The sequence below is a fragment of the Parasteatoda tepidariorum genome, chromosome 2, assembly GCF_043381705.1.
Source record: "Parasteatoda tepidariorum isolate YZ-2023 chromosome 2, CAS_Ptep_4.0, whole genome shotgun sequence".
NCBI classification, from domain to species: domain Eukaryota; kingdom Metazoa; phylum Arthropoda; class Arachnida; order Araneae; family Theridiidae; genus Parasteatoda; species Parasteatoda tepidariorum.
Genome location: NC_092205.1, coordinates 82311062 through 82337525, shown reverse-complemented (window position 1 = coordinate 82337525; position 26464 = coordinate 82311062). Strand labels below are relative to the sequence as shown.

The 26464-nt window shown below is 27.9% G+C and overlaps 1 protein-coding gene and 4 non-coding genes across 5 annotated transcripts in view; 1 reads left to right on the top strand and 4 right to left on the bottom strand.

The window, feature by feature from the left end:
- Positions 1–3908: 3908 nt before the first annotated feature.
- TRNAK-UUU (transfer RNA lysine (anticodon UUU)) lies at positions 3909–3981 on the bottom strand. The gene has a single exon. It is a non-coding gene; the product is annotated as a tRNA-Lys (tRNA).
- A 230-nt stretch (positions 3982–4211) lies between these two features.
- On the top strand, positions 4212–4283 carry TRNAM-CAU (transfer RNA methionine (anticodon CAU)). Its single transcript has one exon. It is a non-coding gene; the product is annotated as a tRNA-Met (tRNA).
- An 895-nt stretch (positions 4284–5178) lies between these two features.
- Positions 5179–5251, bottom strand: TRNAK-UUU (transfer RNA lysine (anticodon UUU)). The gene has a single exon. It is a non-coding gene; the product is annotated as a tRNA-Lys (tRNA).
- Positions 5252–12650: 7399 nt separating this feature from the next.
- On the bottom strand, positions 12651–12724 carry TRNAN-GUU (transfer RNA asparagine (anticodon GUU)). The gene has a single exon. It is a non-coding gene; the product is annotated as a tRNA-Asn (tRNA).
- Positions 12725–21517: 8793 nt separating this feature from the next.
- LOC107437305 (zinc finger protein ZIC 4-like) overlaps positions 21518–26464 on the bottom strand; it is a 36605-nt gene continuing 31658 nt past the window's right edge. The window contains 1 exon segment of the mRNA NM_001323803.1: positions 21518–22435. Within this exon segment, the coding sequence (NP_001310732.1) occupies positions 22038–22435 (398 nt within the window). The 3' untranslated portion in view covers positions 21518–22037.

The window sequence follows — 26464 nt, the reverse complement described above, 5'->3', positions numbered from 1 at the left end:
ATTAATTTTGTTTATATATAAAAGAGATTAATCAACTTACTATTTAAAGAAATTTAAAATATTGTTATATCTTTTTGACAATACTTTCAGCTAGATATCCTTTTTCTGTCGTAAACGGATGAAAAATAGATATTTGTTGTAATTTATTTAAATATTTTACAAAGCAACACCTTAATTTAATGGAATATTCCTCACAAAACAGCGCTTGTGCAATCTAAAATTTGGTTGAAGTTGTTGATGGAATTTGTTAAAGGAGTTGTTGAAAGAGATTGTTGAACCATAATGTTATTAAAATTCACTACAGTATCACTAACCAAGTTGAACCATATTTTTGAGCAAATTAATCTTTCTTTAATTGGATTTCACGATACTGAGGTGCAACTCAGACAGAACCGCGGTTCCAGTTAGCACTTAATTAAGTTGCAGCAAATTTATATTTTAATATGGTTATGGAGTAATTTTACATCGAACTGTTTTTGAACCAACTTTTTAATCTGGCTTATATAAAATCTTGCTTTGGTGTAATTTCGAGTATAGGCGATATTTTTTGTTGATGTGTACTAAAAGACTTTAAAATTTATATAGTTTTTATTTTTGCCATGTACAGTGCACCAAAAAGAAAAAAAAGACGGACCACCCTGATTAACTTTTGATCTAATTATCAGACTTTACGCTCTTCGACTCAATCTTAATGGTTTAGGGGGTTAAGTTAAAAAATCAGGGGACAAAAAATAAACATACCTACTTACTACTACGATTTCGGATTTTTGCGCTTAAAAATATAAAGGGTAGCAGCAATCTGGGAAATAAGGTCCCAATAATTTAGTCCGGAGAGTGGTTCATTGTTTGGACACCTTAATGTTAATTTTACTTTTGGCATATTTCACCATATCTCGATAATTGTTTGAGTGAATTGAAAATTTTTTGCATACAATTACAAAATTCATTTACCCAAAAATAAGTTCCTGCAAAAAACAACTTTTAGTAAATATTAATTATTTTTTATGGTTTTAATTAATAATTGTCAAAAATATTTGAATTGCAGTACATACAGCTTTTACATCATTTTAAAGAATATAATTTTACGTGACAAAATAAAAAATTTGAATGAAATCGGTGGCACAGTTTCTTAAAAATCAAATTTTAAAAAGTCGTTTTTTTGAAATTAATTTCTCAATAAATAAATTCGCAATTAATTTCTTAACTTCTTAAAAACTATTCAGCCGATTTCAAATTTTTTAATTCGCTTAAAACTCTCTTGAGATACTGCGAAAAACGCTAAAAGTAAAATTATCATTAATGGGTCCAAATTTAGGCCGCAATTCGGACCAAACTATGGGACTATAATTCCCAGATTGCGACTGCCCCCTATATTTTGGGGGTCAAAAATCGAAAATTGTAAAAAAAAAGTCATGTTTATTCAGAGAAAGTATGTTGTGTCTGATTTTGTAACTTAAATTGTGTTCTGCTCAAACATATTTGAGATATTAAATACTTCAGACTATTAAGTTTGAGTTTTAGAACGTGAATATTCAGTCATTAGAAAAAAAATTATTCAGGGTGGTCCGTTTTTTTATTTTACGCACTGCACAAAAAATGTACCAGAATGACCCACATACAATCGGCAATAATTAGTATAAAATTAATGAAAGCTGTGATGATATTTACTCGTAAATTATTTGTCCCTTCCTAATATTATTCTCTGCTATTGCACCTTCTTTGTTTACGATTATAATTTTTAAAAAAAAGAATAAATAAATAAATAGAGGCTTAAAGAATAAATAAATAAATAGAGGCTTAATAAATAGAAGCTACTTTATAATGTAAAGGAAAAATAATTGTTCCTTTACATTATAAAGTAACTGTATTATATAGCCCTATTTTAGATAACCTTATGAAAAATATATTTTGTCACCATTTTACAATAATTACACGATAAATAATAAGCTTTTTATAAAACTGCTTTTAACCAACATATGCCATTAAGTACAACAAAATTTAACATAGTTACTTTATTATACAAATTAAGTAACAATTTAAAATTTTGTAATAATATTAAGAATTAATTCTTTACACAAATACTAAATAATTTCTACAGCGAAAAATGTTTAACGCTTTTTTATAGTAACCAATCATTTAATAAAAATTTAAAAAACAAGTATGCAAATAAAGTTACAATGGAAAATTATTGTGTTTTTTTAGTTAATTTTTTAAAACTAAACTTGTTTTGTTAAAATGAAAATATTTTTTATCTTTTACTTAAATAAATTTTAATTTTGATGTAACAATATGTTTATAGTCAAGAAACAAAAATAGTTACATAGTTTCTAGTTTCATAACAAAACTCTAAGTTCATAACAAAAACCATTTGCCTTCTAATTTTTAAAAATGTATTCTTTCATTGCAATGTTTGAAATTAGAAAAATATTACAAAATTGAGAAAAAAATTTTATAGGTTTTTATGTGTTTCATATGGGTGAAAAGAAATTTATACAAAATTTTGTAATTTTTTAAATGTTTATTGTCAAATGTTAATTTTTTTAGCCCTATCATCTAGCTAGTATAAAGTTTCCAACTACTTAAGGCATTCAAATTCTGGCATTTATATTTCGCCTTTGTAGACCTAATGAAGCTGAAAATTCTTTGGCGCTGAATCCTTCGCCAAATAATTTATAAAAGGCATTTTTAACCCTTTTTCTCAGCTAGTGGTAACACCAGGTGAGAACTGTAATTAACTTGAAATATCAAGTTAAAATCGAAGAGAAAACTTTCTTAATTTTCTTAAACTTCATCTTAAGCACATTTCACTAATAGCTTTCCAACACCAACTTATGATAGATAATTTTCAATTGTTACGCCTTTACTAACATCTGGTGATAAGTCGATAATTATAAATGACTTAAATCATTTAGCAAAAATAGATTTCAAAACTATTTCAGAACATTTTTTTTTCATTATGAATGTAATTTTAGTAACCCTCTAACAGATTGATTAAATTTTAATTCAATTTTAAATTCTTATTAAATTTTAAATTCAATTAATAATTTAATGCGATCCTATTTATTAGAAAAATTCCAAAATTATTTTTCCCAAAGAATAATTATCACTATGATTGCAAGAGATTAATTTAATCAAAACGTGAGATTGAGATTTAAGATTAAAAAAATTATCGTACTAGAAATATGTGCATCATCTTATATTTTTCGGAACATTCATTATATACATATTTCAAACTTCTTTTATTTTCAATAACTTTCTTTGTACATAAAAAGCCGTTTAAAATAAAAATAAAAATTAAAGTAAAAAAAGGGAAGAAAACTCACATTAAATGCATCATTTGACATTGTTTTTCCATTTTTTAATTATTGTAACATATTTGAGATTTACTGTTTTTATCACATTAATAACAAAAACATAATTAAAAAATTTTTTATTTCGTTTTTAGTTGCTCATTTCTAATTTTAGTTAGATTATGAGTCTTGAAAAATACTGAAATATGAAACTATTTTACTTTTCTTTGAGAGTAGTAAAAGGCGTGAGAGAATTAGCATTTTATAGTGAGATTTTGTTATTATTCAGAATCGAATATGCTCTATAAGCGTTATGCGGTAATATATTTTCTTAATAAAGCGAGTGAATAAATTGTGCAATAAGTGAATAGACGAGTCAGAAAAAATGAAAGAAAGCAAGAAATGAGACAACGAGATTTAGTTATTTAAATAATTAGCTTGTAAAAAATTAATAAATAAAAATATATTTTAAAGATAAAATTTATAGTGAGGCCGACGATAACCATATTTTTTCGCACAGAACGATATACAAATTATTAGGCATATTCATACATATACAATTTATTAGGCATGTAATATAATAGTAATTGTAAAAAGGAAAAGCATCAAAAATATATACGCCCGAACAGGGACTCGAACCCTGGACCGTTATGTTAAAAGCCTAACGCTCTACCGACTGAGCTATCCGGGCTCGGTTGAACGATAAAAACTGAAAGGAAGCTCAAATGGGAAAAGTTTTTAATATTTTTTTCCCCCCTAGAGGTTTGAATTTATTTGTCGGAAGTAGGATTTTATCAACAACAAAAAAAATATTAGAAAGCTTACTATACTCCACGCTTTTTTTCTTATTCTAATATTTTAAATTATTAGATTGATTGAAAGTAGAACTAAATTCATTCTACTTCCCGACATGTCATAGCGAGCAGAGTGGCGCAGTGGAAGCGTGCTGGGCCCATAACCCAGAGGTCCGTGGATCGAAACCACGCTCTGCTAGTAATTATACTTTTGCGTTAATTGAGGACATTATTTTTTTTTTTTATTCCTTTCAAACTATAGACTGATATGGGATTTATTTACTGTTTATATTATTCATTTACAGTTTATTTTACTCATTTACAGTTTATTTTACTCATTTACTGTTTATTTTATGCATTTATTACAATTTGGATTTTGTACTAAAAATTTATATGGATCGTTTATTTCCTTCAAATTAGGAATAGGATAGGTAAAATATTCTTATATATTTAGTTTTAAATGCTTTATTTGTAGTATAAAATATTCAGTTAAAGTTTCTATTAAAAAATTCATAAAAAATATAATTCCATAATGAACTACAAAATATAGATTAATTAAATTCTTTTTATTTCATAAGGAAAATAATTTCGGATTCATGCAGTTAATATTTTTAATTTTTTAGTATGCAGCTAAAAAATTGAAGCTAAATAAAGTCAAATAAAATGCAAATACTACTTAAAACTAAATACAAATTAGTAAATACGAATTAAAACATTTTATAGTGAGAGTCTTTTGTTATTATTCAGTATCGAATATGTTCTATAAGCGTTATACGACAATATATTTTCTTAACATAACGAGTGAATAAATTGTGTAATAAGTGTTTGGACGAGTCAGGGAAAGTGAAACAAAGCAAGAAATAAAACAACGAGATTTAGTTATTTAAATAATATTTTAGAGATAAAATTTATTGTGAGACAAACGATAACCATATTTTTTCGCACAAAAAGACATAAAATTTACAAGGCATATTTATGCATATACAATTTTTTATGCATATAATATATTAATTGTAAAAAAGAAAAGCCGATGCTACGGAAAAGCACCGCTTTTCTTTCTTACTCGAAATATAACTGTCCATCAAAAATACAACCGCCCGAACAGGGACTCGAACCCTGGACCGTTAGGTTAAAAGCCTAACGCTCTACCGACTGAGCTATCCGGGCTCGTATGAAGCAAGAAATAAAACAATGAAATACGACAAAGTTCTTTTATAGAACTGTCAATACTTTTTTTTTTATAAAAATGTGATAGTTTTAACTTAGCATAAAAAAGAAGAGAAGAATTTTTGAACTGTGTTATTATCAACATTAGGATTAAATGCGAAAATGCATCAATAATTAATTAATTGAAGCATAATTTAAGCTTATTTCACGAAATTTATTTTAAGAAAATTTATCATTATTATTATTTTTTACGCTTTATAAATCAACTATTAAAATAGATTCATTACAAAAATTTTATCTATCTTATACATTACGAACTGTTTATGATAATATTATGAAATTTTGTGTTTTTATTTATCTTACCTTATCTTTTACCATAACATGAATTTATACGTTTTTTTTTTGTTTTGTTTTTTGGAAAAAAATATGTAAAATGTTATTTATTTGTATTTTACTTTTACCTCAATTGATAAGTAAGATACTAATAATTAGTTTTTAAAATACTTTTATGATACTCATCAAATGAAAAAGGTGTTACTATATGTATTTCATAAAAGTGTTTTCAAAATGTGAAATAAAATATATGTAATGTAAAATAAATGTAACATAAAAATATGCAAAATAAAGATATTCAAAATAAAATAAAATAAATAAAAAATTTAAACTTTACTTATTGTTTTATAACACATTAAATTTAACTAGCAATACTCGATAATATTTAATAGAAAAAGATTTTGTTATTAAAAGAGTTCTAAGCCTTTTAATTATGATGCAAATATTTTATGATGTAATTTTAACGATGTAGTTTATATTACATGAAAATTACATTCCGTCAGCTATTAAAAAGGATTATATTATTAAATTCAGACTCAAAGTAAAAAAAATAAAAAAAATAAAAATGATATTTTATATCTTTATTTTTATTTTGCATAATTTTTTGAACAATAAGACCTACTTTCATGAAACACATAAAATGAAAAAGAGCTACGATATGAATTTCATAAAGGTGTTTTCAGAATCATATAATTTTTTTAAAAAAATATTCGAAATAAAAATATTATTCAAAATAAAAATTATTAAATAAAATAAACTGAAACTTTACTGTTTGTTTTTTGAAACATTAACTTTAACTATCAATATTCTATAATATTTAATGGTAAAAGACCTTAATATCGAAAAGTGTCTACGATCACACGTTGTCTAATAATGATTAGGTCATTTTACGATGTAGCTAGATATCCATTTAGAAATTATATTCCGTCAGTTATTAAAAATTATTATTTTATTTGATCCGGATTCAAAGTGGAAAAAAAAATTTAAAAAATAATTTCAAAATCCGATTGATACTGATGAAAATAAATTGAAATTTTACTATTTATTATTTAAAACATTAACTTTAACTATCAATATTCTATAATATTTAATGGTAAAAGACTTTAATATCTTAAAGCCTCTACGATCACACGTTATCTAATAATGATTAGGTCATTTTACGATGTAGTTAGATATCCATGGGAAATTATATTCCGTCATTTATTAAAAATGATTATTTTATTTCATCCGGATTCGAAGTGGAAAAAAAAATTAAAAAATAATTTCAAAATCCGATTGATAGTGATGAAAATAATCAAAATCTTTAATAACGTAAGGGTGTGTAGGTAAAAGAATAAAGAAGAAGGCAAATTAAATGAACTTCAGATACTTCAAATAAAAACTTATTATACGTAGGTGGAGTTACATATGTCTCTGGCTCAACCTCTAAAATTTTGAAAGAGTCATAGTTGGCAAAGGACAATGATAGATTAGGCTCAATAGTCTGTGCAATCTGTCTGTAAATAAGGTGGGGCCCAGAGCAATTGCGGAAAACCTGTATCATTTATAATACAGTATGTTATTGTATTTTACCACTCAGAGTTTGATAATTTCTGGGTGCGCTGCTTTCCTCATTAATAGATAGAAAATTGGTTCAATTTATTCGTTACTGATGAAGCTGTGCATTGAGGAAATGAATACGATAACAATACAAGCTCGAAATTTGATTGTAGTTTTGCTATACAGGGAGACATACATGCAGGCATGATTTCAGGGCATGATTTCATTTTTCAAAATCAGTAACTAAGTTTGCTAGTGCTAAAAAATACTATTTGCAAAATCAGGGTACATACAAGTATTTTTTAAAGCGGTATCGCAATACTTAATATGATTTAGAGAATTGAACATAATCATTTCTGTGTGACTTATTGCAATGAAACGATTACTAAATGGTAAATATTAAATATTTACACTCGTACGAAAGTTTAAATACTCAAATGCGCGAATCCAAATACGATTACGAGTAATAATTTCGTATTTAAAATATCAAGATTTCAATGACAGTGTGGAAGTTACCAGACTGGAAGAAAGATAACTGCAACAACTGCCAAGAAAACGACGTTAGAAAAGGACGTGGATTTGCGATGGCATAGTCGCGAATTGAGCACGTCAAAAAGTGATTAATCAAATTCAAAATTCATCAAAAGTGATTGATCAAATTTTAAATTCCTGTGCCGCAATAAGTATTAAAAATATCATAATTTCAAAATTCATGTAAAAAAGACAGAAAAACGAAAAATAATTTCCGAGAATAGGTTCGAACATTTGAAACATTTTGAAGGAACTAACCTGCATTCGCGTTACATGAAGAGGAAATCCACGAAAACTCAACACAGTCAGCCTGAATTCAAGGGGACTCTTTAACTCTTGATCCGTCTACCGCTGATGATATTTTACGTCAGCAATGTGGTCGTTGCGAGCCCCGCCATTTGTACTCAGGTATCGCTTCTTGTTAATTAAAAAAAAATTAAGTAAATAAATAAGTAAATAAATAAGTAAATAAAAAAATATAAGAATAAAAAATAATTAAACACCAACCACGGTACACTGGAACTACCAATTTCTCGGCTAACAGCCGAGCGAACTAGATGATAGCGCCACGGAGACGAGCTCTAAAAAATAACGTTTTGAATTAACGTTTTAAGATAATTAATTGACGATTTACAGGTAGATAGGTACTTTATTTACGGTCTGGAAAACATCCCGGTGGATGATCCGAAGACGTGCCATCGCAATTTTAATCCTCTGCAGAGGAGATGGCTCCCTTGCTTTGGAAGCTCGACGAAGAGCACTTTACGGTAGAACAGTTTAACGGGGACCGATACTGCGCATCCTCGGTCCCTAGGCAGGCCGATATTTTATAACCGGGCGGACCCAATTTCGGGTTTACGACTACTGATGCTCAACTAGCCTTGTAATTTTGAACCCAATCCAGAAGACATCTCCTGGATCAATTATTGAGATGTATTGGGAAATTTCTGATGAAATTAACCCGCATTTGCGTTGCATGAAGAGGAAAACCACGAAACCCTCTCACTGGTAGCTTGACGAAAAGAGCACTCTGTCTCATGATCCGTCTACCACTGAGGATATGTTCCGCTTGCACTGTACTCAGTGCGAGGCAGATGGGGAATTCGAATCAACTTGCCCACGCTGGGATTTGAACTCGGATCACCTTATTGAAAGGCGAACGCTCTATCCCCTGAACCACCCCTCAGGTTTCCCTTATTGCAAAAAGACATCGCTTCCGGTTGGTCTTAAACAACCTATCAGTCAACAGTTAACTTTTTGCTCCGCGGAGGTTTGCTTTGCACGATGATCAAGAGTATTTTTTATGAAACTCCATATGCTCCCTTTACTAAATTTCAGGTTTGTAAGGTATGAATTATTACATGTTGGATTGTAATATTTAAAATTTAAAAGGAAAAGAAACACACACGCCAAACAATTCCTAGCATACCATTGTGGGGGTGGTAAGAAAAACGATACAAAATCTCTCCCCTCTTTTAACTTCTCAGGAGGGAGTCTGCATAAATTCCATCCATCACAAAACAAACTCGAGACATTGACAAATATCATACCACCCACTTTTTCAGTTTTTCTGCTCATCCCTCCTATATACTCAAATATGAAGGTCAGATTCGGTTCCGGGTATGTGGTTCATCTTTTTCATTTTATCATTTCTCGCCAACACCGGTACGAATGATATAAATGCATAACTAATTTGCCAAATAGGAAACTTTTCGGACTGATTAACTAAGAAAAGAAACAGTGGATACAAATAGGAAACCCTTCGAACTGATTATTTAAGAAAAGAAGCAGTGGATAGATATGAAACTTTCTTTGGCAATTACTTATGCAAATACCTGTGATGAAATTTCAGTTTATATTGGAAATAGTAGTTGTGTTAATTTGAAAACTTAAGCGACATTTTGAATTGAAGTGCCTAAACAATGTAATAATAAACCATATTTTAAAAAGAAATAATTAAGATTACGTTTCTTAGAATGGTATATAATAATAAACAATTTCCATGTCGTTGGTAAGATGTTTTATGTACTGCGGTGTTATCTGGAGTAAACTTGTAAATACTTATCTAGAAACATTTTGTTATAGAAAAGCTTGCTGTAATTTTTTTATTTTTTTTTTTTATTTTATAAAGTGTGGTTTATTAGTTTATTGTCTCAAGCTCATCGATGTAATGCTCAAAGAAAAACTTACACAACGCAAGAATCGTTGCTAGCGTTTTTACTTTATAATGCTGTATTGAAATCGCTTACATTGTGGTGTTACTACCACTATAAATATTAAATACCAGTTTACTAGTATATAAGACATGTTAACTTGATTCGATCAACAGGGAAATTTTCTAATTTCAATTCTAGGAACAAAGACCTCAAGGTTACACCAGAAGGATCTGCAACACATGATGAAGAGGTAAAGGGCCCTATGGCCTCAGGCACCTCGGCCAAACTACAGGATTAGGATTAGGATCGATCAACAGGTACCTTTTCATAGATGAAGGTTGGCATCGTCGATAATTAAATCCCTACAACATTATCTTGTTTTCCAGTTTTAAATAAATTATTTTTCAACTATTTTCTTTTTAATTATAATCATCATAAAGCATATATCTTTCCAACAAAGGAACAAAAAAAATCGAAGAAGTGAGTCGTCATTCCTTTACAATTATGCAAAATTATTTAAAAGAATAAAATGTTCGCAACTAGTTCTTGAAAAAGAATACCGTTAATGTATTCCTACACAATATATTCCTCTATAATTTATTCTTATGCTGATTATTTCTGACAAAAACGTGACGTTTTAAAAATAAATAAATTAATAATAATAAAGTAAATAAATTTTCATTAAAAATTAATAAAATAATGTTCAATAATATAACGTATTGCAATATTATGACTGAATAAGTGAGAGAAAAACCTTAAATTACTCAAGTGTTTTTTTTATTTTATTTTTAATTTATTGTTGCTCTAGATTTTTGAGCGGATCTTGAATATTTATGCTTTGTTGATTGCAAATCTGCAATCGATATCTCTTTTCAAGTTATAGTTTTTTTTAATGACATTTTTAGTCTACTTTTTGTCAAAATGTACAAGTTTAAAAACGGTATATAAAACAGGAGGTTGCATAAATTTTGCAACAAACTTCCAGGGGAGCTAGGGCACATCATCGGGAATAAAATTGTATAGAAACTAGTGTCAAGAAATGTCGTCATACGCCACTAGGGGCACTTCACTATTATGAATTGTTTCTCCGTGTGCTTCTGAACAGGTCATAATAAGGAAGCTTTTCTAGCCACCTACGATGACGTTTACGAGCATGGGTTCCTGCAATTTTAATTCTGGTGATGTGCTCTAACTCCTCTATGAGTTTATCCGTACCATTTACGCTACTCTTGTTATATATTACAGCGATTTGAAATTTTTACTTTTTGACAAAAGCAAAAAAAATAGACCAAAATTGTCCTTTTTATAAAAAAAAAAAGTCTGTAGCTTTAGTAGCAAAGCTAATTCCAGAATTGAAATCCGCAAACCCGAATCAGGAAAGATCAAGTATTTACATAATTGCAAGAAAATATTTGTTCCCCAGTATTCCAATCTAATCCAGTCGTCCAAAGCAGAAGGCGATGAACATACTCAACTAATAGCAAGAAAACCTGCCAAATGGTGGAATTTTATGATTTTCCAGTTCATCCTAACTTTTTATGTTTATGTATAGGTGCAATTTCTTTTTTCTATCTTTCATATTTAATAAAATTATAGTATTCAAAATTTTTACACTTCGAATATAACTTGCTTACAAAAGCAATAAATTTATTTAAGGCTTCTTATCGGTATAAAAAAAAAATAGAAAAACTGAGAGATATTGACAATTAACAAGAGACAATTATGGAGCTGAAGGAATATTAAATCGAAAAATATGTTTGAGTTTTGGCTCAAACAATCTATAAATATTTTTTAAAGGACATAATAGTTTGCTCGCGGTTGGGAATTTATATTTTCCTACTTTAGGGGTTGTTAATTAAATTTTGAAATAAAATTATTTGAAAACTCGCCTTACGTTTCTGTTAATTGTAACGCTACGGAATTTATATTTATTTTAATAAATTCTCTGTGTGGTTTTCATCATTCTAGCAATTAAAAATCTTATAAAAGGCAGAATAAATGATTTCTACAGACTTGAAATTTGAAGAATAATTTAATTTATTTAAACTGCATTTTATGTATATTCTTAAGAGTTTGAATTTAAACTTAAGTTCATTTTAAACTGAACTAGTAGTTTGTTTATTTTTAAAAATGGACTTGATTGAATTGATTTATTTATGTTAAAAAGTAACAGATTTAGTTTATTTCATTTATTAGCGTACACATCTATATGTTTTGCAATACCTTACGTTCAAAAGCCAATATTTTTATTTATTTATTATTATTTTTTTACCTAAATAATAATTGTATCAAATATGAAGTCGAAATTGTAACATAAATTATTCTTACTTTTAATTTTTAGACGAAATTTTATAAATTCAGAAGAAAGTACAATTTCGTCGATCACTATATGTAATTAAAAAATAATGTATAAAATATATTTTTTACAATTAATTATTAATGTATAAGTAATTATCATTTAATGCAAAAGTTAATTTTTTGAAATTTCTAATTTCAAACTGAGTTCTTACAGTGGGAAATAAATAAATTTTTATATTAATTCATATTCAAAGCAAATTTTCAAACAGATTTTGACTCTCTGTGTAGCCTTAAAATAATTACTGTTTTAAATAAAAATATTGCGAATAATAGCTTTGATCAACTAGTCAAAAATAAGAGTATGAATCAATAAACTGTTCAAATTCTAATATTTAAAAATATAAATGACTTTTTTTCTGAATTATTTTTTCTTTTCAAAACTTGAATTCATAACAACTGTATATAAAAACGTACATGTATGATAACGTTAAAAAAAAGATTCGAGATGAAAGAATGAACTTTTATTTCTAAAAGAAAAATTTCGCCCCCGGGTGGGCTCGAACCACCAACCTTTCGGTTAACAGCCGAACGCGCTAGCCAATTGCGCCACGGAGGCCTACCTGACCTTCACGATTATTGTTAAAAAATAAAACGTCAATTGTACGTCAAAATGTTCATTATCAGGAAACTATTTGAGATAAACATTCTTTCTCCGTCATTTAAATAACGATTACTAAATGTTGATATAATTGTTGTGAATGTTATTTCGTAGATTTTAAAGACAAATTCAAAGTATACAATTCTTCTATAATTGTAATCCTACAATTATTATCAAATTTAATTTTTATTTTAAAAGAAATGTCATTTTCTAATTAATTATTCTAGTTAGCTAACCTTGTGTTATTAAACCATAAGTCATAAAAATTTTGAGGTTGCATAAAGAATAAACCACCATTAAAGCTAATGTTTTATTATTTTTTTTATTATTATTATAGTGCTAAATAATTACAATAAGTTAATAAGCAGAAAACAAGATATGAATGTATTCAAATTACTTTTCCAGTGTAATGTATTTAAAAATATGATGCAAAATACTTTAATACATTTTTATTTAATTCTTAGCTCTCCTATAATTAGGAATTTTAAACAAATAAAAATGAATAAAATAAAAAGCGTTTTCATTAAACAAAGGAAGGCAATGAGGAAGGAAATTCAAATAATAACTATGAAAGCAGTAAAAAAATTTTAATACATTTTGGTTAAGATATCGCTGCATTTTAAATTTCTTTTCATAAAATACAGATCTTATCATTATAAATATTTTAAGGGTAATTACGCTGTTATTATTTTGTCTTTATTCTTTTATAAACTGATTAAAAACGAAGAACTTTTTCAGTAATATTTTAATTTATTTTAAAAGTTAATAAAAAAACAATGAAAACGTGAATTTCAATTGATTTTGCAATAAGTTTTTCCTTCACAAGTAATGTAAGAGCTGTATTTAAGAATATTGTAGAAACTGAAAGTATATATAAGCATTGTTTAATTGTTAGTTTAACATTAAGAAGTAATTGAGAAGATATCGAGGGAAAAGGGCTTAGAAATCCGGGCATCATTTTTAAGACTAAAAAATATTCGAGGAGCTGTATCTTTATATAATACAAATCTAAAGATGTAATTGTAAGCATTACATAAATAAATGATATTCAAGGTATATGTTACGATTTCAATAAAAAATATCATTCATATTTATCATGAAAATTATATTAAAATTAATTTTCAAATTTTACGTAACTTAGAACCTTTGATATTATTGAGTTGTAAATTCTGTTTTTCCTCATTACAATCTAAGTTCGAGAAGAAAAAAATCAAAAAATATATACCATGAAGTAAAGATGTTTAGGCAAACCACCAAAATAAAAATATCAACAAAACCGTCATTTATTTCTACTGTGATAGTTCTATTGGAAAAAGTTTAGAAAATTCTGAAGAAGAAAAATTTACAAATTTATTATTACTCACCTTCATGACTTATCAATGTTTACTTCACATAACTCCCATGAAAGAAATGCGTAGAATAATGTCATTTATTTCATTTAAAAATGTTTCAAATTTAAGAAAAAAATGTACTTTAAAACCATGATTTAAATTTTCTATCATAACGCTTCAGTTTTTGTGAATAAACAAGTTATCATGATTCTTTATAACACATTCACTGAAAGGATATTCATATATAAAATCGTCTGCTATAAATATCATCAGAGCTACAAGTGAAACAAAGTTGACCGCGAAATGTTTTAAATATGGTCTGCATTTTTAAATTTTTCGGACGTCTATATGCTTAGTGCTTTCATATAAGAACATTTTGCTTAGTGTTTTTATTGAAAATCACATATTCTTATTTCTTTAAATAGATAAAAAAAAATGTATTTTAATAATCCATTTACTTATACGAAATTTATAAAATCTTCTGTCACAGTTAAAACTTTAAAACCATCAGAATGATAAATAAACGGTGCATTTCTATGAAAATTAAAGAACGTTAGGAAATATTTTCAATATCGTCTGCTTTTTGAAAAGATTTAGTTTCTTCAGCTCAGTCTTGTTGGCGTTTAGTGTTTTGTGGCAGTTATACATTCTAATTATGAATTGAACGAAATCTTGAGAAGATGCCTTTTAGCTATTATTTTTAAAGATTTTATAAGGACAAGATCACAAAATCAGGTAGAAAGAAACCAGTTATCAGGCTTAAAAATTTTTTTTCTTTTACAAAACCTTTTTTTTAATTGTATTTAGATCTTTCAATAATTTCCATATGAAATTAATGCTCTTCTTCAATCCATTTCATTAAAAATTTCGATTTTCATTNAGGTAGAAAGAAACCAGTTATCAGGCTTAAAATTTTTTCTTCTTTTACAAAACCTTTTTTTTAATTGTATTTGGATCTTTCAATAATTTCCATATGAAATTAATGCTCTTCTTCAATCCATTTCATTAAAAATTTCGATTTTCATTACGTGTTTAGTCTGTTTGTTTTTTCCTTCCTTTTATTTATTTAAATTATCTTGATTTAAACCAATAAATTCGCAACAAACAGTAAAAAAAAATTATGCCAATATCTTATTAATTAAATTTTTTTTATTATTAATAAGGAGTTAAGATTCATGACTTATTCTACTTCTAAAACAATCATATCACGGAAAATAAAACAATAGTAAAAAGCGCCAGAAAAGATATGTATTATGCCTAAAAAAAAACTCAATAAATTAATTGTTCACTTTTGATCTGAAGAATTTGATAATATTTATAACTGTTTAATTGTTTAATGAGATATAAATTTAGTGATCGTTTAATGAACATGGTATGACCTTATGATCGAAATACGTGCATTTTCAGATCAGAAGCAAGTATTAGGGTAAGTATGAACAAGTAATAAAATTTATTATTAAAACTACAGTTGATATTAAGAAGAGTAAATAATAATCAAATTGGAATTGATTTTGACCCAAAAATGTCCTCTGAAATAAATAATCTTAACATTTTTTTTAATTAATGTTAAGGTTCAATAAGCATTAATTTATAATTAACAAGCGAACATTAAAAAAAATTCAATAACAAGTGAATTTTAAATATAATTTTTTTCAGAAAAATATTTTTTTTTTATTTAAGTCGAATTTGATTTTAATTTTATAAACTTTTATAAATTAATATTAAATCTCAGCTGAGATGCAATAATAGCGTTTCGTCGGAAATATTAATTTTAAAAATACAATAAAGAAAAGAAATTTTCCCAGCTAATTATAATTTTAAATTAAATTTTCATTTTTAAAAAGTGTTAATACATTAGTTTTTTTTTGTTTAAATTTTCCATTGTACAAGTATTAATTGAAATGAAAGTATTTATGAAAGAACGCAATTACAAGGAGATTTCATGCTTAAATAATAAAATATTAATTTATACCCTAAGAAGTGATATCTGGTGCTTTTTTTAAGATAGTCTTTTTCCTAGTGCTTTTTTTTCTGCCTACCAAAAAAAAAAACATCTTCCTATTTGTTGGCCTTATATAATAAGTTTATTCATGCAGAATAATTCTGCTTGAAGAAAGTCATATTTACAGGAAAGAAATTTAATATTTTTAGGAAATGAAATTTTATGAATTTCGAAATTCGTAGCTTCAAAGCTAATACAGAATAAAAAATTTGCTTCTGTTGAATGATTTCAGAAATTTTTCTATTATTTATAAAGAATGAAATTTACTGCGTTAAGTTTAGTCGTTAAATATTCATTGGAAAAATATCTGGCATCCGAGAGTTTAACTCTTTTTTATTTTTTCATTTTCTATATTTTTTTAATATGTTTAATTCTTACTATCATTTCAGTTGTTTAACTTTTTTTTATTTCTTATATGATTCAAGGTTGAACCAATATATCTAACTTCGCATTCTTGAAAATCAGCGGCAAACGCTATGTAAACAAAAATAATAATTTCAGTGCTTTGCAAAAATTATAATACTAAACAGCCTAACACATTCTTACCAAGTGGTTTATTACCTTTTTTGGCCATCACTCCCTTCTAGATGTTGATTTCCGTTCATCGCCCCGCTTTTCTTTTTGATCATGAGTGAGTCACTAATAAGCATCGATAATACTGAATCAAGCAAAAAATGACAATGCAGCTCATTTACGTCTTTTTTTCCCCGACAAAAAAGAACAGATATTTGAAGGAAAATAATTAAAACAGGAGTAAATATTTATTTTTTTGACTGAAATCTGGAAAAACTGAAAACGTTGATAATTAAAATTTGAAAACTCGATTGTTCATCTTTATGACTGCCTTATACTTTCAATTAAAGCTTGAAAGTCATATTCGTTCGTGATCCCCTTTCAAGCAAATATTCAACATATTTCTTTGTTCCGAAAGGAACTGGAAGACAGATCGCTGTTCAACCCAAGGTAAGTGAAGACGTTCCTTATTTATTTAACTCCTAATTTCGATCTTCACTTATAGTTATTCATATCGTAATGGTAATTCGAAATATCGATCGTTTCTTTCTCGTAATTTCGACTAGTAACGATCGGCTTCCAAGTTTTCAATTTCGATATTCGCTAGATTTTTATCAATGCTTTATATTTTCTTTTACATACTGAGGACATTTTATTTATTTTCTTTTACCCCATGAGAATTTATCGATTCTTTGAGCAGAGAAAGCGTACATTTGAGGGCAATCACCCCTAAGTTGGAAACAACAGTTCTGACCCAACGTTAGTCTAACTTATTCAATGTGCGTGTAAATAACAAATAATATACAATAAGTAAAAATTCAAATAACTTTATTACATTTGTACAAAATCATTCTTACAATATTTTACATACAATCTATCATACGATAGCTGCAAAAATTGCTTATCAGAAGTATTTACAATGGATGACACTAGTGATCAGCTGAGACAATTAACAGCACCTCATCTTTGGTTTTTTTTTTCTCATAATCATTCAAACAACTCTAGCAATGAATACATGTTACAAATTAACTGTGACTGTCTACGTATATCATTGGTAAAAACCTTCTTATTTAAGTCTAAATATATTCAGCAGATATGATTGCATTATGTTCTTATAGCTTCCACATGACGCACATTTACTTAAATGTACGCTTTGTTTCTTGATTAATGATTTAATAAATTAGATTCTGTAATTATTTTAAATATTAAAAGTCCTTGTTAAAATGTCGGGAAATTATTAAAAAAATTTTTTTTAAAAAAACTGTACAACTGTTTGCTTTCGAGATATAGCTCTGTCACCCCTAGCAACTATACAATACTCTGAATATTAAAATTTTAAGAGTCAATGTTTAATAAATTAATGATAAATATTGATTTAATAGCTTATTGTTTAGTTTTCTTTATTTTTTTCTTTAAATGAAAGCAGCTATGAAATGTTTAAAATAAATAAACTCAATGTTTCATTTTCAGACTACAAAATAATAGTAGTCTGAATATGAGACATTAAGTTTTTTTGTTTTAAAACTTTTCATAGATGCGTCCATTATTAATAAAATAAAATAAATAAAAACCACTGAAAGAAGCTCCCAATTCTTGGATTAAACTTTTATTTCAAAGTTCAATTAAAAACTCATATTTCTATGCCACCCAGGAAAAATCCTTTTAAAAAGCATAAAATCGACAGGTTTTGCTGGAATTTTGTGAAACATCCAATTAGCAGGTTTGGTTTGGAACATTTGACAGGCGATTAGATTTGCAATATATTCGTTTTGTAATAAATACTCGTGTGGTTTACGCTCATAATTGGCGTGAAATTCCATGAAAGAACTTCGAATCCCAAAAATCGTGGGAAGGGATATCGAATACCCAGTATAGAAACCAAAACATGCTATTGTAAGATAAGGATGACCACAAAAAGGGAACAAATTGCTTGTAAACTCCAGATACTCCCCCGAAACAAATGTGTGTTCCGACCACCCATGAAGGTGAAGAGAGCACCCCCAAAGCTACAAATTAGTCCTCAAGTTCAGATGGGGGGAAAATTGCACATTTTTCCAGTGAAAAGACCAAAGCAATAAAATATCCCTTTTAAATGGTGAGAAAAGTGAAGAAGAAAAAAAATACATCAAAACCAAGCAATTTGTAAGGTTTTATCTGAAGAAAGGTCAACCTTTTTAGCACCAATATGGTCAGTTTTCCCACGGGAATTTTAATAAGAAGCAGAGATAACAGGCAAGGTTGGAGAAAAAAGTCACCAAAGATTTGGAAACAGGGTACTATAATTATTTTTTATTCTTCGGGTTACTTTGAATTTTAGAAATTTCAAAACTGATTTTAATTACAACACTGGGGAAGAGATTCAGAGATAAATATCGGAATCTAAATTTAGGTTTGCATTTTGATCTTAAAGATTGAAAAGGTAGATATCGAACTCTAGAAGAATGTCTTTCCCTAGGAAAATAATGCTTTGTTTTGTCCCGTTGTTTTTTAAGAAAAGCTTTTTTATCTTTTAATAATTCAATAAATTAAGTACTTTTTTTAAAAAATAAACTTTTGCACAAGGAATTTGAAGAAAATGCCGGTTGGACTTCATAGGCTCATAAGTTGCATAAATTGGCGACGATTAACTAGATGCCGAATCTCCTGATTTTTCGGAAACATTTTATTTTTATTTTTAAGGCTATAAAAAATATTTAAATGCTAATGTTTCTATATCCCCTTATTTTCAACCCTATTAACCCTATTTTTATACCGACGAGATTTTTAGGTCACAGTAATATTATTTCCATCTTGCATTGAAACGGTACAGAATATCCCAGTGGAACTAGCCATGCTTCCTGAATTCTCAGCTTGCAAGAAAATTCTTAAACTCAATTTTGCAATTAAGTATTTAATTTTTTTTTCTATTGATTCATTAACATTTTCAACTCGATATAAAACAAAGTATTAATTATTTAACTTCAATTAAACTTTTATAATGTAGTGTTGGGTCATAAATAAAACATTATAATGATTCATCGATGAAAAATTATAAAATAATAATGAATACATAAAAAATAAAAAAAATTGTTTCCAAATGTAAAATATATATTATTCAGTTAGACTAAAAAGTTTCACAGAACTTTGGTAATTTTTTTAATAATTTGGCAAATAAAGGGTTAACAAAGTTGGTTTATAATGATTTTGTCCCCACATAAAATTTTTTTATAATATCCATTAAAAATATTAAGTGTTAGCATCGTTAAAATAATTCCTGATTTATACTAATTACTATATTGCTACCACTGCAAAGAATCGCTACAAAAATCTCATAAACTGTCAAAAATGGTAGCAAAAATTAAACACGGTATACTTTCGATTTTGACAAAACGCTTCCATTTCTGTTTATTGAATATGGGATGTATATTTACTATAATATTTTTTGACCGCCTTTATCATTGGAGAGTTAGAAGACTAGAATTAAATATTTATGAGTCTTAAAAGTTTTGCATCAAAACGTTAATCAATAATTGATTAAATATTGAGATTAATGTCACAGAAATTGAAAGCGATAATAATTATAAAAATAGAAATTGAAAGCGATAATAATTATAAAAATAGAAATTGAAAGCGATAATAAGCCTAATTATAGAACAAGATTAACAAAAATAAAGAGGATCTCTAGCAAACTTTGGATCAGGACTAAGATGAAAAGTGTTATTTGATACACGAATGTTAACCTATCTTCATTTGTAATGATGTAAAGAATTTTAAACTAAAGTTCAGTGTTACATTTTCCCCACCAATACTAAGTAGGCAATTTTTTTTTTAATTAATCGCCATCACTCAGTTTTGTATTTTTAAAAATATTTTTATTAATAAAAATAATAGACGCGATTGATTGCTTCTTTGCTTCAAAACTCAGCTATTAAATAATATTTAAAAAAAAGGACTAAAAATAAGGTTCCTGAAATGAGAGTAATTATTCGCACCTAATGGGTAAACTGAACTAATAACTCAAATAGGTAGGCATTAACATTTTAAGAAGGGTATTGAAACAATTCCTATGAAAAATTTGTTAAAAAAAAGTAAATAAAATTTTTAAAAAAATGTCAAAATTTCTTGTTAAAGTCATAACAGCATTTTAATAGATTTAAGCTCTTACTGCATATAACTACGTGATTATAACTATCTTACCGTTAGTTTATTTATAACAGATGGGGAAAAAAACATTGGCATTCATGTGTTCGAGCTTATTGATAGCTAAAAATTTGTATGCTATTAATCAAAATTATTTTGGATTTTTTTAAAATAAATGAGGTCTTACTATCAGTATGGTGAGATTTCCACGTCTACCCTTCAATACGCTATGGATCAGATGTTGAAAGCATAAATACAACTTATTACAGTTGGTTATGCAAAATATGTTGCAACTGAATCATAAAGAAAAAAGTTTATATTGTATTAAATTTTAAAGCGTATAGGACTTTCAATACGAAAATTCAAATGATACTGAATTTTGTATGCAAGATGTCATAAAATTAATCTGATTTACAACATTTCTTAGAATGAATCACAGTTATAGGTTTTTAACATAATTGAGTCAAACGTGTAGTTTTTATAATCTATATCTATTTTTTTTTCTTTCTGATTTTAAGAAATAATTAACACTTTGTTGAACAAAACACTTTAGTAAATAAATTAAATATATGTTGAAACTGATACATACAATTTTTACAATTAAAGTTAAATTAAAATCTTTTAAATATCAAACAGCCTTTTAAAAAAATTTAAATTACTTTTTAAATTTATATATTTTTTTATACACTCAGAATTATGAGCAAACCGAATATAACAGAAAACCTAATCTTGATTTATTCATATTTCTGAATACAACTCTATAATTAAAAATGTTATTTTTTCCCCTTTTTTTAGAAAACGTATTGAAATGATTAAATATACCTTTGAGATACCTGTATCTAGGAATAAAATATTTGTTTGGACTTTTTAATTTCTGCTCTGGGAAAAAGTCTATTCACATTGAAATAACGATAGGCGACATGAAATTGATAATGCGCAATGTTTCCGGTCAACAAAGTGTTAAATGAAACCAGCTAAATTAATGCGTAACATCACGCTTGTACCATATAATACGTGTTCAATTCTACTGGCAGTACAACCATAGGAAATTTAGTTATTTAACTCTGCTTTATATATTTACTTATTATAGACATGATTGCATTTAAATTGGCATAACACTCCGAAATGGCTTCGCCGAGCTACGCCAAAGCCATCTCGTTTCCACCTTAAGAACACAAGAGCTCGATATGACCAGCTTTAATACTTAAGACTGCCTGCGTCTTAATATGCAAACTGCTTTTGCATACGATGGAATTTTTGACCATAAGAATACGCTTGCTCACCACTGTGTGGTGTTGAGACCCCGTCAGAAGACACTATGAAGAGGTAAATGACTGGTTGTGTTCAACACAGGATTCGGAACTGGAGCAACTGGAGAATGTTCATTGCTTGGAGGAGTTGGCATGGTGGATTGGCATACATACCACTCACTGAGGTTTGTCGTTGTAGTGCCACTGTCACTGTCATATCCAGATCCAGATGTGCTTCCATTTGGCGTCACTGGTGGCGGACTTTTCCCACTGCCACCGTGTACTTTCATGTGTTTACGTAATGATGATGGATGCGTATAACTTTTATCACAACCTCGGATTTTGCAGTTGTAAGGCTTGTCGCTCGTGTGTACATGAGAGTGCTTTTTCCTGTCGGAACTGTTGGCGAATTTGCGATCACAGCCAGCGTATTCACATTTAAATGGTTTTTCACCTGCAACAGAAAGGGATAGATTAGTAACAAAATTTATGATAGCATAAGCAAATAAATAATTTAAAAACCATAATATAATTATTACTTTGTTTTTCTGTTTCTAAATTCGATACATTATGAACCAGAGTCGTAGAACGTATTGCAAAACAGATGCCTTTGATTCGATATAAAACTAATATCGATTTAAAATAACTCATGCACGTAGTAACTGTGCAAATAAAAAATGTACCAAACATTCTTTATACCCTCCTCCAACAATCCTGAATCATAACTATTTTATGGATTATTATTAGAAGATGTTGTAAATATGTACTGAGATATATTTCAAAATTAAGAGAAAGGTAATCATAAAAATTGTATTTCTTGGTTGCTTTTATGTGTGATATTTGCTGATAACAATTTTTACTGAATGGTAGAAATTTTATTTTCCGTACAATTATTATGTTTAGCAAAAAGCAAAGAAGCATTGCTGTAACAAGGCGTACTTATACTGGTTCATGTATTTGTACCCAAATATTAATACACCATGGCTGCAACAGTTTAGAAATATTATAGATGTAAAGATGGCAAAGGAAATAGTGAAGAATAATTTTAAAATAAACATTTTTTTTATTATTTACAAGTGAATGTAAGAATTCCAATAGATTAACAATACAATTCAAAAAGAAAACTTAAAATCAGCATAATTGCAGATATATCACGAAATATCTTAAATATGATAAAGTTCGTCTAAAGGTGCAACACTACAACTGATGACACTTTTTTTTAAGTCTTTTCAATTCCATCCAATAAAACTAAGAGAATTGATCATTGTCATGCCTCATACAAAGAATGGCCCACTTTAAGACAGGGTTCCCACCCACTCCATTGTCCGCTGGACCACGAACCCTTGTTCACCAAATCGAACACTTTGACACTTGGGTAGATCTGAATAGAAACCTTTTATATCTTAAATTTACAGTTCTCTAAAAGCACCGTTTATCAAAAAATAGATGGGTGCTGAGGCTCCCAATTTGAAACCCCTACCATGAGCAGATCTTTCCCTACACCTGCATTCCTCAATCACCCACCACCATCTAATTGAAGGTGATTTTTACAGTCAAGAGTTACCCATCATTTCCAGTCATACCCATAGCGAATTCCTGCAAAGAATGGAATGTGTTGTTTTGTGTTTACCTTCAATACAGGTGCAAAGGAGGAGGGATACAAAACATAGAAGCCCCTCTTTTTTTTTCTTCTGTCTAAGGTTCAAGATATTTATTAGGGCTGTAACTGCTTGAAATATTAGCTGGGAAGAATTTATCGCAAGATCTCGGACAGTTAGAATTTCCACGATGTCTTAATACATTTTTAAAATGCCAATTTAAAGTTTTAGCTCAGAATATTTCCATAATGCTACTTTCATCTTGTCTTTTAGAATGTTTAAACATTAAGTGCTTTCAAAATACTGCCTTCTTACGATGTATTAGAATTATTATTAAAATGCATCGATTATACCATGATTTATGCAATAACTTGTAAGAAGCATTTCTAAACGATTTATTTTTTAAAGAAAAAAAAAGGTTCAGACCTAGAATGTTTCTGGAATAATGTTTTCATCTCGTCTTTTAAAATCATTGTTAAAATGCAGTGATTATATCAAAATCTATGCAATAAATTGAGTGAAAAATTTACTGTGGAATCTCAGTTAGTTATGATCATCACAACGTCTTGTCTTAATGCTTTTAAAAAAATTAGTAAATACTGGTTTTAAAATCCAGACAATTGCTTTTATCTTAATTTTTCATTACCGCAAAAACTCATCGATTATAACCTAGTCAATAAATTGTCGATCTATTAAATTTTACTTGGTTAATTTTTAAATAAGTTATAATTTTAAGAAACTTTTTTCAATTTTCTTACATTTTAGTATTTAGTTTAAAACGAAAGTAACTTAGAATAATTACATTTACGAAAAATATACTTTCCAATTTTGTTCTAAATAACAGCTTTAAAATTTCAACTGAATATTCAGCATCAGAATTCATAAGATTTACACTAGGTATCATCCAATACTTCAGAGTAGATTTTAGAGTACGTTGAAAAACTTATTAGTGTTTTAAAAGTTAAGAGACCTAAAAATGACTTAGAAAAACAATAATTTAAATTATTTAAACTGGAAGTACAAAGAAAAGAAGAGTTTTTTCAAGGTATTAAATTGCACTAAAAATTTACATAAATGCTATTCACCTAAGGAAAAAAAAAATATTTAAATGCATGATTCCCGCTTATAACCAGACATAAAACATGGCAAAGATTATTTTCAAGATTTTATATCAGTAGATTTTTTCAACGTCCTCAACAGTTCCTACCCATCAGCTTCAAAGAAACTCTGCGTGATTGACGTCTTCAAAAAAAATTATCTCTTTCTTCGAAGAAACTCTATTCATTGTCAAAAGGTGGAAAAGTTTCATTTTTCCTGCATCTCTAAGAATGAACACATTAAAAAAAAAAGTATTGAGGCATAATCCTTCAGACATAATGCAGCTGACTTCTGGGAGTAACATTTGGTTTTACATTTTTCGCAGAACGGCAATCCCGTGAACGAGTTTCCTTGAATATCATATATATAAATTTATATTTTTACACTAGAATGGCGTAGAGCAACGGTTCCTAACTTTTTTCAGTCTCTGAACGCAAAACGAGCAAACTTATTTTGGTGGAACCCTGACTTTTAAATGATAACGGGAAAAAAAAAATTCCGAAATATTTAATATGAATGAAATTTTTTCATTACTTCATCAATAACTTTTAACATTTAGTTTTATATTAGATAGTTTAATTCGCAAGTTTACAAAGGCTCCGTTTTTTTTTTATGCCGTTTTTTTTTTTTTTTTTTTTTTTTTTTTTTTTTTTTTTTTTTNTTTTTTTTTTGCAGTTTGAATTGAAATTGAATAAAATAAACTGAATTATAATTTTTGAAAAAAAAAAAAAATGTTTTAAGTTCTGAGAAAGATTTTAAGAGCTAAATAATTATTTTTTCTTGAATTTTGTTAATTTATTTTGAATTTCAAAGTTCGATGAGAAATATTGATGCAATAATTTATAGAGGCATATTGTTTAGCAATTTATTCAATGTATTGTTATTGGGAAAAGAAATGTTTTTTTTAAAATTTCCCATTTCAATTTCATTGCAATTTTACATAAATAATTTCTGAAAAAAATACCTTAATATTAAATAAGTGATGTATTATTGGTTGGATACAAACCTATTACAGGTTTCAAAAACTGGCTTTTAAAAAAATATTCCAACTCGCGGAACCCCTGTGACTTTTCCATAAAACCCTAAGGTTCCGCAGAACACCATTTAGGAAACACTGGAGTAGAGTCTCTACTTGGCATTTACATAATTAGTAATAGGATTTTCCTATTCACTATCTATCTAAAAATGCTTATAATCAGTTGCCCCCATTTTTTTTTCTTTTTTAAAGCTATGGAACCCTAAGAGATCGACGCCCTTTTAGAGGAACCCCAACTTGTAATCATTGAATATGTTAGCTAAGAAAGCCATTGTCGTGCTTCAACATGTTTAATGAATTTAGAACAGTGATTCCTGAAAGGTGTTGCGAGGAACCCTGGGGTTCCGTGAAAAAGTCACAGGGTGATTCAGGATTTTTTTTTTTTTTTTTGATCAGTAATGATGTTTGAAACCTGTAATAAGTTTGTATCTAAACAAGGATTGCTTATTTATTTCATATTTAATAAAAGTTATTTTATAAAAGCTATTTTTATGAAATTAAGTAAAATACAAATAGAAAAGAAAAAGCCAATTTTAAAAAACAGAATTTCTCCATCAGCTATCTATCCTCCCTTAACCATTCTCTCAGTTTATAACAGTTATTTTTTAAAAATCATTATTCACATTTTATTTTAATCAGTTCGATTAATTCCTACGCCAACACGACACTCCCTTCGAAACTGAGCCTTTCGATCAATCCTGTTACTAACTGGAATGATGTTCCTGTTTAGTTTCAATTATAAGTTTTTGCA